Source organism: Aquarana catesbeiana, linkage group LG05, assembly GCF_042186555.1.
Source record: "Aquarana catesbeiana isolate 2022-GZ linkage group LG05, ASM4218655v1, whole genome shotgun sequence".
NCBI lineage: Eukaryota > Metazoa > Chordata > Amphibia > Anura > Ranidae > Aquarana > Aquarana catesbeiana.
Window position 1 is genome coordinate 511,172,487 of NC_133328.1, and position 14,280 is coordinate 511,186,766.

The window sequence follows — 14,280 nt, forward strand, 5'->3', positions numbered from 1 at the left end:
TCATTATTTTAGCTGTGTGCTTAGGGTCATTGTCTTGTTGGAAGGTAAACCTTCGGCCCAGTCTGAGGTCCTGAGCACTCTGGAGAAGGTTTTCGTCCAGGATATCTCTGTACTTGGCCGCATTCATCTTTCCCTCGATTGCAACTAGTCGTCCTGTCCCTGCAGCTGAAAAACACCCCCACAGCATGATGCTGCCACCACCATGCTTCACTGTTGGGACTGTATTGGACAGGTGATGAGCAGTGACTGGTTTTCTCCATACATACTGCTAAGAATTAAGGCCAAAAAGTTCTATCTTGGTGTCATCAGACCAGAGAATCTTATTTCTCACCATCTTGGAGTCCTTCAGGTGATTTTTAGCAAACTCCATGCGGGCTTTCATGTGTCTTGCACTGAGGAGAGGCTTCCGTCAGGCCACTCTGCCATAAAGCCCCGACTGGTGGAGGGCTGCAGTGATGGTTGACTTTCTACAACTTTCTCCCATCTCCCGACTGCATCTCTGGAGCTCAGCCACAGTGATCTATGGTTTCTTCTTTACCTCTCTCACCAAGGCTCTTCTCCCCTGATAGCTCAGTTTGGCCGGACGGCCAGCTCTAGGAAGGGTTCTGGTCATCCCAAACCTCTTCCATTTAAGGATTATGGAGGCCACTGTGCTCTTAGGAACCTTAAGTGCAGCAGAAATGTTTTTGTAACATTGGCCAGATCTGTGCCTTGCCACAATTCTGTCTCTGAGCTCTTCAGGCAGTTCCTTTGACCTCATGATTCTCATTTGCTCTGACATGCACTGTGAGCTGTAAGGTCTTATATAGACAGGTGTGTGGCTTTCCAAATCAAGTCCAATCAGTATAATCAAACACAGCTGGACTCAAATGAAGGTGTAGAACCATCTCAAGGATGATCAGAAAAAATGGACAGCACCTGAGTTAAATATATGAGTGTCACAGCAAAGGGTCTGAATACTTAGGACCATGTGATATTTCAGTTTTTCTTTTTTAATACATCTGCAAAAATGTCAACAATTCTGTGTTTTTCTGTCAATATGGGGTGCTGTGTGTACATTAATGAGGAAAAAAATGAACTCAAATGATTTTAGCAAATGGCTGCAATATAACAAAGAGTGAAAAATTTAAGGGTGTCTGAATACTTTCCGTCCCCACTGTATATAATATATGCTGTGCCAAGAGGTTAGAGGTTAGTTGCGCTATGAGGTTCCCTCCTTCCTTTCCCACTACATTTCAGCAATTTGGAGGTCAGTTCTAAAGGTTCAGTTTACTTGAACACATGACTTCTTATACATATGTCTTGGGCACTCCTACAGTAAGATCTCCTGCCAGTTCCTAACTCCTGTTGCTGTCAGACAGAATCTTTCATGTTCCCACCCACTTGTGTGTTCCAGCATCTCCTGTTTTATTCAGCATTTTATAGAATACATTAAAAAAAATCCAGCAGGGAGAGTAGAAACCCATCATAATGGCCTCAGCAGTGTGAAGATACAGGAACAGTGTCTGAAAGATATAAGAACCTGTCATGTAAAGTTAACTCTCTTGCATCTACTAGAGTTAACTCTCTTGCATCTACCAAACATTGAATATCAGTTTTTGATGGACTGGATCTTAAAGATACAACAGCTTATTTGCTGTATCACTAAATGTGGTCTAACTACATCAAAAGTAAAAAAAACACTTGTATATGTTATCAGATTAATTTATTCATGACAGCACATTTTAGTTGTTGGTAGACTGGAGTATTCCTGATTCATTTGCATTGTTTTGTGTCCAAAAGACAGACATTGTTAGGAATGCTTTCTGAGAAGTTCCAGCCTAGCATGACTTTATATTTGAAATATGTTACATGTTTATCTCATACATTCAGGGACACTCGTTGTTTCCATTGAGACTGATGATATTGCACAGCCTGGAACCAATTCCACAGTTTCTCTGACAATATGCTGTGAAAAAGGAAATTATGAACCATTAGTATTTGCAAAGGGCACATTGACAGGAAGCAGCACATTTCACAAAATGGTGGATCTTAGCAGCAATCTTGGACCCATCAGCAAAATCAGACTGCAAATGGAGGATGATGACAAAGACAGCAGCTGGTTTTGCAGAATGGTAAGAATGATACAGATTGAAAATTGGGCTGATATAATACCAGTTTGATTCTTTTTGTTGCAGGTTTCTATAATGACTGGAATTTTCTGGAAACTCAGTTGCTGGAGTAGTTTTACATCTATTTTTCCATATTTTACTATTTATTGTGTTTCTGCAGTCAAGTATAATAAAATGCCCTAGGGATAGCAGTGCCCATATGTAGCCCCAATTATCTTCCGAAGCCACTAAACCTGAGGCACTTTCGTATTCATATGTAAATATCAACTAGGTAGTAGGTGCTTGGTTCTGCCCTCTCTTGTAACCCACCTATGGTCACTGAGGTTGCCTTTCAAATTCATGGCCAATAAAGGGGCAAAGAAGACAGTAGGGGTTAGGTCAAGCACTGATTTCTTGCTTATAATTTACATTTTCATTTTAGTGGGCCCTAGAAGACAACTGAGTCTATGTGGAGGCACCTGGATATCCCAGTTTTACCATTTCAGTGGAAGTTTACAATGCTTGTACTTATTACAGGTTTGCTTTACAGATGTTATTCTCAAACAGATAATTAAGAAAGAGCCAATAATAATATAGCCCAAATCTGGCCATAGGCATCTAGCCAGGCACCAGTCAATCTCCAAAAGATTTTTTTTCATAAATCTGAATAAACAAATAACATGAGCATGCATGTATACCAGGGATATGCAATTAGCGGACCTCCAGCTGTTGCAAAACTACAAGTCCCATCATGCCTCTGCCTCTGGGTGTCATGCTTGTGGCTGGCAGAGTCTTGCTATGCCTCATGGGACTTGTAGTTGTGCAACAGCTGGAGGTCCGCTAATTGCATATCCCTGATGTATACCGTATGTCAGTCTAAAGAATTAATGGCCTGAATACTGAGTTAGACAGTAACATTGGTGCAAAAGCTGTCCATGAATGTCAAGTCTCCTTCAGAATATTGAGAATCACAGAGTGACATTTAGCAAGGGAAAACACAAATATTTTGGAGGCAAGGATTGTTAAAAAAATAATAAATAAATGTATTTTAAAAATAAAATGAGTTGTATATTTATAGCATTTTTACATGCCACTATATTTCTGAAGCTGTAAGAAGCCAATGTAGGTAGAATTTCCTTATATCTAATCTGTAACATCATAAAAATTACAAACTATGTAGATTGAGTTTTTAGACTGAGTATACATTGCATGGATTGTTTAGGTTGGAAATGTTGCAGATCTAACACATCTAAGCAAAATCTGGTGTGTGGCCAGTGTAGTGCTATTCATGCAGGCGCCGCCTGGTGGATTGGGTTCTTTGTTCTTCTGACTCAACTCTGAAAACAACCTCAGCCCCATTGACACACCACATTAAGCCAATTGATACTGCACTGCTACTGGGAGCACAAATATAGATACACTGTACACCACTAATGTACATTATCAAAAAGCCACCGGTTAGTGGTAAATTAACCAAATATATTGTCACAGTTTGCAGTAAATAGCAGTATGAACATAAATGAGTAATTAAAGGATTAGGTCAATCACAGCTCACTAACCAATATGTTAACTAGGCTATAGCAACATACAATTGAGTTATATGCAGCTAAATTAGAGCAAACCTGGTAATCCACAAAATCGGCACTAGGTAACGGCTTTAGAGAACAGTAACAACAATAATAATCAATACTGCAAAAACTCTGTGAACAGTAGGCTATAGCCAATTTAGAGGGCACTCTATATGAATGGCAGCAATGAAATTTGAACACTCCCTAAAGAGGTACCTCTTACTATGGACAATAAACAAAGTTCTTGTGAAGCAGCTATTTGAGGGAGCAGTGTTTATCCCTAGTTCTTCAGCTGGCTATCCTTGGGGCCCAGTCCTTATGGTGGTGCACATGAGTGCAGTCCTAGTAAAGTCTTTTATGCAGTGAATAGTGCTGCTTGTTAGATGGCCAGTCCCTATGTGCTAAGTCTCTGCTAGCAGCAACAGGTCAATGGCAGCAGTGTCCTCTTACAAGTCCCAGGGATACAGCAACAGGGGTCTCACTGTTTACATGTCAGCTCACTTTTGGTTCTGCCTAGAGTGAGCAGACCTCAGCACATGGCCACAGGCTTGTAGCAGGTTGTTGTGCACACAGGAGCAGCAATGTGCATACACCTCAGTCTCCTCGCAGCAATAAGAAAATTCTTCAGTATTCAGCCTGAGAAAATACAACTTTCTCTCCCCTTATACCTGGCTCACATTGGGAATTGTAGTCCAATGGTCCATAGACCGTCATAGTAAAATTTCTTTCCTGAACCTCATCTCCAATGCTTTAATGCTGCCAACCATCAAGTCTCTTGAACTCCTTCTCCTTGTCAGATCCCCCTGATAGATGGAAGCGAGGTAGTGTTAAGTCCATTGTAGCACGGTGTCCTAAATAGCTCTCTGCTTCTAGCCAAGCACCTGGCTACACCAGCCTTGCTCAAGGTTGTGCATCATAGTGGACAGATTAATATAGAATCTAAAATATAATATTTCCTTAAACCAAAAGTGGGAAAGTGGGCAGCTGAAAGCTTTTAGCGATTATATAGTAAATGTCCCTTAGCTGTCATCCAGTTAAAAGCCATTATATTGTGCTTTGTTCAATGTATCTTACCTCAGCCTGTATGAACATTCTTAGATAATCACAAATAATATAGCATCATTCCACCTTTACCACATTAGAATAATTTTTTTACAAACACAATTTTCTTTACAAACCTCCAGGGTATACGTAAAACAAAAACACTCAGAAGGTATAACAGTTTTTTCTAGACAGTGCTGCTTACATTACCCAGTTTATCACTGTGGGGAAGGTACTTTTCCAGCAGAGATCACATACAATAATGGGCAAACTGTTAGTAATGAACTGAAATTGAAAGAAATAACAGTGGAATTGATAGTGTTTATACTGCCATACCTGACATGTTCTATTTGTGATGTTAGATATAATGAGTACAAGGGCAGTTGCTAAGAAATCGGTAATATTTATGTTTCTTTAAATAAAATAATTCCTCTCTTTCTCTGGAATACATGCAGGAAGTTGGAGTGAACAGCGGTGTTCTTGTAAAGCAGTAAAAAGGCTGTTAATTTTCTCTAATGATTTTATTTGAAAATAACTAAAAACAATAATTGGTCCTATGTGATCTGGTATGAAGTGGATGTCATAACACTGTTCAAAAATGTTCTTTGTACCATATTTTATAGCTTGTAAAATTAAAGGGGTGTCCTACCTACATCAAAAAGGGGACTTGCTCTATGTAGTAACACCTACAAGCTTTTTCAGCGAAAAAATTAAAAATCATAATGCACATAGTGCACTAAATGCATAGCAAGCAATAACATTTCAGTTAACTGTGTAACCAGAACACTGTTTTCTCATTGGTTGTAATGGGTTATGGTCAATTAGGGTTAGAACTCTTGTCAAGTTTTTATACCTGATGTATAGAGAACAGTAAGGGTGCCACCATAGCCGTGCGCATGGGGTGTGCCGGGTGTGCCAGGGCATACCCTAATTACCCCGAGCTGTCTCCAGAGATTTGCCCCAAAACGCTGCATCCAAGAGAGTGTGTGGCTCGCGCTGCCTGTGAAACAGTTTCACAGGTAGCATATCATGAGAATTGCCAGAGCTGTTCAGTGTATGAAACTGTCAGATAATGACACTGCATGCAGGGAGAGACACTAGCTGTCAAAAGTCAGTGGTGATGTTGGGGGTGGGCGGGACCGAATGGCCATCAAACACCAGACAATGGGATGGGGTCTGGGCGGGCCACTACATTTGTGTGGCCCCGCCCCCTCTCTGAGGCAGCTCAAACATTGGCTGATGTTTAAAGCGCTTGGTCCTGCCCACCCCGACATTGCGGCTGAGCTGTAAGTCATCACAACTCAGCCGGGGGTGGGCAAGACCAAGTGCCAACACCAGCCAATGATTGGGCTGCTTCAGAGAGAGGGCAGAGCCAGAGAAATGTAGCGGTCTGCCCAGACCCATCCTATTGGCTGGTGTTTGGTAACTGTTCAGTCCCGCCCACCGACATCACCGCTGACTTTTAACAGCTGGTCTTTCTCCCTGCATGCAGTGTCATTATCTGACAGTTTAATACACTGAACAGCTCTAGCAATTCTCAAGATCTCCTGAATGTGAAACTCCCCCTCTCCTCATCTGTGCCACCCAATGCTGCCTATCAGTGCCAACCAATGCTGCCAATCAGTGCCAACCAGTACTGCCTATCCATGCCAGTACTGCTTATTAGTGCCAACCAATTCTGCCTATCAGTGCCAACCAGTGCCAAGCAGTGCTACCTATCAGTGCAAACAAGTGCTGCCTATCAGTGCCAACCAATGCTGCCTATCAGTGCCAGTGCTGCTTATCAGTGCCAACCAATGCTGCCTATCTGTGCCAGTGCTGCTTATCAGTGCCAACCAATGCTGCCTATCAGTGCCAACCAGTGCCAGTCAGTGCTGCCTATCAGTGCCAATCAATGCTGTAAATCAGTGCCAACCAATGCCGTCAATCAGTGCCAACAAATGCTGCCTATCAGTGCTGCATATCAGTGCCCTTCAGTGCTGCCTAACAGTGCCAATCAGTGCCCATAAGTGCTGCCCATCAGTGCTGCCAATCAGTGCCCATCAGTGCTGCATATCAGTGCCCATCAGTGATGCATATCAATGCCCATCAGTGCTGCCTATCAGTGCCAATCAGTGCTGACAATTAGTGCCCATCAGTGCTGCCTATCAGTGCCACCTATCAGTGCCAATCAGTGCTACCAGTCAGTGCCCATCAGTGCTGCCTATCAGTGCCCATCAGTGCTTCCAATCAGTGCTGCCAATGAGTGCTGCGAATCAGAGCCTATCAGTGACCATAAGTGCTACCAATCAGAGCACATCAGTGATGCATATCTTTGCCCATCAGTGCCGCCTATCAGTGAAAATCAGTGCTGACAATCAGTGCCCAAAAGTGCCACCCATCAGTGCCACCTATCAGTGCACATCAGTGCTACCAATTGGTGCCCATCAACGCTGCCAATCAGTGCTGCCAATCAGTGCAGTCTATTAGTGCCCATCAGTGCTGCCTATCAGTGCCCATCAGTGCTGCCTTAGAAGGGATGGTGGAAACCCCTCTACAAATAATTGCAAAACAAATTACCTTCAAGTGCAACAACTTTTTAGTTGAGAGGTTCACACCATTATAGCACTTGAATGGATATCACTATCTATTTAGAGCTCAGTGGGCATGCGTTGGTGATGTCACTGACTGAAACGAATGTAAGTATCTCCTAAACAGTGCACATTACCTTATTATAGGCTTACCTGTAGGTAAAAATCACTGAGGTGGATTTACCACCGCTTTAAGTGCAGTAGAAAAAAGTGAGGAGTTCCTGGACTATATGGCTGACTGTATAATATTGAAAATCATTTGTCAGAAAAAAACAATCCATCTTATATTTTATTTTAATACAGCCTCTGGGTTGCTTAGTAACTTCTTCCTGCCTCTCATACTGCTTGCCACATGTTATAGGCAATGGTAGGTGGAAAAGGTGGGCCAACTCAATATTGAACCCTATGGACTAAGACTGAGATGGCATTAAAGTTCATGTGCGTGTAAAAGCAGGTGTCCCAATACTTTTGAATATATATATATATATATATATATATATATATATATATATATATACATACATACATACATACATACATACATATACACACATATGTGTGCTTGAGCTTTCGGGTGCACACCCTAATGCAATAGGCTGCGCACGCCTATGGGCGCCACACCAATATCGACTGAGTCTAGAGTGATCTTTTATTGGGTACTCAATAGAATAAAAGAGCCAACATGTTTGGGGGGAGTTCACAGACTTCTTCTTCACCAGGGCTTAATTACTCTATAGCTTCAACATTGCCTAGACTCAAAGAGATTTGGAGGTGTATACTGTATAGATCTCCCATCAACTATTACCATAGGTGGGTAGTGCATCATAAGCTAGATTATTTAGTACAGTAATTGCTAACATTTCTAAATGGTTTATTAATGTTTGGATTGTGTTTCTTTTTTTAGGTGAGACTAGAACACCAACAGAGTGGCAAGATTTTGGAATTTCCATTTCTTCAAATGTTCAGCAGCAAATTAAACAAATTAGTTGCGGAACTTCCAGTTTTGAATTCATCTGGTCCTCTGTTAACAAGTATGTTATTTATTTATTTACATTATAGAATGTCCAAATATCATGCAGACCAGGTCCCAAGGATTTCCCTTTTCTAGGTTGTAGGTGGTCTGATCTGGAACACATATAGTCATCCACACTGAGGTGGTTCATGACTATTAGGAACAATCTTTAGCAGCTTATTGCATGCTTCAAAATGGTCTTAATTAATTTTCAGCTCACATGTTTTGTTATTTAGACAACTATCAAACTGGAAAGTTAGAGGAGAATGCAGTATGTACAGAACTTTGTTATATCAAAAGATTTAACCGCTTCAGCCCCGGAAGATTTTACCCCCTTCCTGACTAGAGCACTTTTTTGTGATTCAGCACTGCGTCACTTTAACTGACAATTGCGCGGTCGTGCGACGTTGCACCCAAACAAAATTGACATCTTTTTTTCCCCACAAATAGAGCTTTCTTTTGGTGGTATTTGGTCACCTCTGCGGTTTTTATTTTTTGCGCTATAAACAAAAAAATATCGACAACTTTGAAAAAAAACGCATTATTTTTACTTTTTGCTATAAGAAATATCCCCCAAAAATATATAAAAAAAAACTATTTTTTACCTTAGTTTAGGCTGATATGTATTCTTCTACATGTTTTTAGTAAAAAAAAAAAAAAAATCGCAATAAGCATATATTGATTGGTTTGCGCAAAATAGTGTCTACAAAATAGGGGATTGTTTTATGGCATTTTTATTATAAATTTTTTTTTTTACTAGTAATGGCAGCGATCTGCGATTTTTATCAGGACTGCAACATTATGGCGGACACGTCGGACAATTTTGACACATTTTTGGGACCATTGGCATTTTTACAGCGATCAGTGCTATAAAAATGTATTGACTACTGTAAAAAGGTCTCTGGCAGGGAAGGAGTTAACACTAGGGGGCAATCAAGGGGTTAATTGTGTTCCCTAGTGTGTGTTCTAACTGAAGGGGGGAGGAGACTGTGTAGGGGAAGAGATAGATCGCTTTTTATTCTCTGTATGAACAGATGATCTGTCACTTCTCCCCTCAGAGAACCGGAAACTGTGTGTTTACACTCACAGATCCTGGTTCTCCGTGTGCCCCGAGCGATCGCGGGAGCCTGGCGGGCACTTGCGTCGGCTCCGTGGGCGAGCAGGGGGCGCGCGCGCCCCTAGTGGCCACAGGGCGAAGCGACTTTACATAACATTGTTTCGTCCAGCCGTGCCATTATGCCGCAGTTAAAGCAAGCCTTCTCTGTAAACAGTTTTCATGCATCTGGGGAGTTTAAGGAAAAAAGGTAAGAAAGTGCAAATGATCTTCCAGGCTTGGACTGTACTAACACACCCTGTTCTTCATAGCTTATCTAAACTCAACATCCTTCACTAGAGCATAGGCCAGTATTCCTGTCACTGCTTTGAAAAGAAGTGTTAAGAGAACTACACAAACATTTAAAGTGTCTGTTACGCTAACATTTCATATTCCTAATATGTGCCTGCTGTACCATGTACTTGTATGACAAAGTATCCTGTTCTCTTTAAATTGCTTCCTTTGTGTGAAATTCCTGGTGATCCTGCCAGTCCCTCTGCTTTCCTATTAGAAACTGACCACACTAAGCAGGAGAGCACAGCATGATTAGTTTCCTAGCTATGTTGGGAACTCAACTTGCTTTCCTCCAATGACTTTCCATGACAAGCCCCCCCCCAGCCATTCACTGGAAAGTTCAGTGTACTGCTGCATCTCCTCCCCCAGCTCTTAGGCAGCTGAGAACAAAGGCAACAGAGATCGCTTATAAAATAGGATAAAAAGGGTATTTATCTTTTTGTTTTATATTCATACACAAATGTTTTGCCTTTCATTTCAGTTTTAATCTGAATAGGTTGTTTTACAAGGTGATCGTTTACAATCACTTTAAGATTAAAGCATAAAAGTTTTTTTTACTATTGCAAGTACAGGTAATATAAACGATAAAAAATGTGACAGTTTTTTTTTTTTTTCGCCATCATTATATTCCTCCTATTTATTTCCCATATAAGTACCTATGACATCAGCATCAGTGCTTCAAAATTATTTTAAAAAGTGCATACACATTTTATATAATTTTGTATAAAGTAAAATTTGAAATATGAAAAATGTTTAAACTAATAAATATAATTTAAATATTTTCAGAATATGCAGCATTTTAAAACACAATGCTGATCACCTGTTCGTTCTTACTTGCAGTGAAGTCTTATGGCCTCTATATTAGTTTTACTCAAATACCAAAGCCAGTTACAGATACGGTACTGTTCATAACACTGGGTGGAACGTTGGGCAGCACTGGGAAAAGAAAGCTCATTTGTAAAAAGAAAGATTTGTCTTCCAAAGAAAAGGTAGGATTTATATGTTTTTTAAGCTTTTATGTCAAGTGTTTGTAAGTGCTAGTTTTATTTTATGACATGAATGCTGTTGCATACCTATTTGTACTCTTACATTAGTAGCACCATTGCACAAAGTATTGGACAATAATATTACCTGTTGGTCTATATTACTTCTGTTGATCTGTTGATGAAGGCTTAAAGTGAACTTTCCATGTACGGCAAAGCGACCAGTTTACTTTAAAGCTGACCACCACATCATCCTTTGAATCAGTTTCAACTGCTATTTTATTAGCTAGAGAAATTCAGTAGTAGCACAAACTATGCCATCAGCTTCTTATTCCATTAGCTCATCTCTTGGTGAGCTTCCACTCCCAAACATGTTGCCCAACTTCTGTATCTGCTTAAAAAATTATTTTTTGCTGAACTGACCATTATAAGTGGAAAAACGGTGAAAAATAAGACTATTTTTTGCAGTATGGTGAGTTGCCCAGTTCTGCATGTCTACCAAACTGGGAATTTTTACAAGGTATCAGTTCATTTACATATACTTTTCTGTAAGGGCTAGTTTATTGCATTTTGTTATTATATGCACATTTAGCATGTGGTATTGTACAGTAAAGGTGCATTGCTTTAACCACTTCAACCCCGGAAGGTTTTACCCCCTTAATGACCAGAGCATTTTTTGCGATACGGCACTGCATCGTTTTAACTGACAATTGCGCAGTCGTGCGACGCTGTACCCAAACAAAATTGACATATTTTTTCCCACAAATAGAGCTTTCTTTTGGTGGTATTTGATCACCTCTGCGGTTTTTATTTTTAGCGCTATAAACAAAAAAAGAGTGACAAATTTGAAAAAAGTTTTTTACTTTCTGCTATAATACATATCCAAAAAAAAAATATATATATATATATATATAAAAAAAACAAACTCATCAGTTTAGGCCGATATATATTCTTCTACATATTTTTGATACAAAAAAATTGCAATAGGCATATATTGATTGGTTTGCGCAAAGGTTTACAAACTACGGGATCGATTTAGGGACTTTTATTTTTCTTTATTGTTTTTACTGGGATTTTTAGCGGGACTGCCACATTGCGGCCGACAAATCTGACCCCAAATGACTTTTTGGGGACCAGTGACATTATTACATTTATCAGTGCTATAAAAATGCACTGATCAATGTAAAAATTACACTGGCAGGGAAGGAGTTAACACTAGGGGGTGATCCCTACTGTTCCAACTGTAGGGGAGATGGGCTTACTGAAACATGACAGAGATCACTGCTCCCGGTCACTGGCAGTTCCCCGTTCTGCCTCTCCTCGCCGCGATTGTGGGCTGGGGGCGGACATCTAGTCTGCGGGACTCGCGGCGGGCAGGCATGTGCCCGCTATCCTGCTTTTATGGACTGACGTACAGGTACATCAGTTTGCACAGGAGAGCCATTCTGCCGACGTATATCGGCATGAGCCAGTCGGCAAGTGGTTAAGCAGGAAAAGAGATAGGTGGCAAGCGCTAATAGTGAACAATTAAACTAAAAAATATGTTGGGTTAGAGAAAATTGAAAAAAATATACACACCAGCCTACCTAGTTTAGTTAAGCAGCTTATTTATTTTGAATGCATTGACGAAGCTCCACAACATTCCACAGATCGTTAACATCTGTGCATGTGGTGCATTACAATGCAAGTGGAGTTTACAGTGAATGGCACCTTAACATATTTCACCGCACCTCATGCAACGCATGGTAACACATGTTTTACAACAGGTTACTGCAATCTGATGGTGTGCACAAGTCCTTAGACCCTATCATGAAGCAGACTGATAACATCATTCCCCCAAGATGCTCCTGCATTCTTATCATAAATGGTACTGTTAATTTAATGTTGCTTTATGTTATGACACATCTAGAATTTATGCATGCAGACAAAAGTCACATAGTTAGTCTGGTTGAAAAAAGATCTAGTTCAACCAATTTAAAGGGGAAAACAAACAAATACAAAAAAAAAAATGTTTGCAATCCAATGTATACACAATCTCATACCCACAGTTGATCCAGAGGAAGGCACAAAACCCCAGCAAAGCATGATTCAATTTGTTCCAGTAGGGGAAAAAAATTCTTCCTAAACCCCCAAGAGGCAATCAGATGTTCCCTGGATCAATGTTACCTACAAATGTTAGTATCCATGTTACAGTATCTCACAAAAGTGAGTACACCCCTCACATTTTTGTAAATATTTTATTCTATCTTTTCATGTGACAGCACTGAAGAAATTACACTTTGCTACAGTGTAAAGTAGTGAGTGTACAGCTTGTAAAACAGTGTAAATTTGCTGTCCCCTCAAAATAACTCAACACACAGCCATTAATGTCTAAACCGCTGGCAACAAAAGTGAGTACACCCCTAAGTGAAAATGTCCTAATTGGACCCAAAGTGTCAATATTTTGTGTGGCCACCATTATTTTCCAGCACTGCCTTAACTCTCTCGGGAATGGAGTTCAAGAGAGCTTATCAGGTTGCCACTGGAGTCCTCTTCCACTCCTCCATGACGACATCACGGAGCAGGTGGATGTTAGAGACCTTGCGCTCCTCCACCTTCTGTTTGAGGATGTCCCACAGGTGCTCAATAGGGTTTAGGTCTAGAGACATGTTTGGCCAGTCCATAACCTTTACCCTCAGCTTCTTTAACAAGGCATTGGTCATCTTGGAGGTGTGTTTGGGGTCATTATGTTGGAATGCTGTCCTGTGGCCCAGTCTCCGAAGGGGGGGTCATGCTCTGCTTCAGTATGTCACAGTACATGTTGGCATGCATGGTTCCCTCAATGAACTGTAGCTCCCTAGTGGTGAAAGCACCCATGCAGCCCCAGACCATGGTACTCCCACCACCATGCTTGACTGTAGGCAAGATACACTTGTCTTTGTACTCCTCACCTGGTTGCCACTACACACGCTGGACACCATCTGAACCAAATAAGTTTATCTTGGTTTTATCAGACCACAGGATATGGTTCCAGTAATCCACGTCCTTAGTCTGCTTGTCTTCAAACTGTTTGCAGGCTTTCTTGTGCATCATCTTTAGAAGAGGCTTCCTTCTGGGACGACAGCCATTTGATGCAGTGTGCGGCGTATGGTCTGAGCACTGACAGGCTGACTCCCCACCTCTTCAACCTCTGCAGCAATGATAGAATACAATATTTACAAAAATGTGAGGGGTGTACTCACTTTTGTGAGTTACTGTATATTATGTACATTTAGGAAAAAATACAGATCTTTTTTAAAGCAATCTACTGAGCTGGACAGAACCAGCTCTTGAGGGAGTCTACTGTATTCCACATTTTCACAGCTCTTACTGTGAAGAAGCCTTTCCGTATTTGGAGATTAAATTTCCTTTCCTCCATACGTAAAGAGTGCCCCCTTGTGCTCTGTGGTGACCTTAAAGTGAATGTATTTATACATAATAACTTAACACCAAATTCACTATATGGACCACTTATGTATTTGTACATGGTGATCATATCCCCCTTAATCTCCTCTTCTCAAGAGAGAATAACTTAAGTTCCTTTAATCTATCCTCATAGCTGAGCTCCTCCATGCCTCTTATCAGTTTGGTTGCCCTTCTCTGCGCTCTCC

The 14,280-nt window shown here is 40.8% G+C and overlaps 1 protein-coding gene across 4 annotated transcripts in view; it reads left to right on the forward strand.

Moving 5' to 3' along the window:
- The window catches only part of RP1 (RP1 axonemal microtubule associated), a 580,110-nt gene that overhangs the window by 478,466 nt on the left and 87,364 nt on the right, over positions 1-14,280 (forward strand). For all 4 annotated transcript variants that reach the window (XM_073631609.1, XM_073631611.1, XM_073631610.1 and 1 more), the window contains 3 exons: positions 1,873-2,114; positions 8,174-8,300; positions 10,509-10,657. In XM_073631609.1, coding sequence (XP_073487710.1) covers positions 1,873-2,114; positions 8,174-8,300; positions 10,509-10,657 — 518 coding nt within the window. The remainder of the gene's footprint in view (positions 1-1,872; positions 2,115-8,173; positions 8,301-10,508; positions 10,658-14,280) is intronic.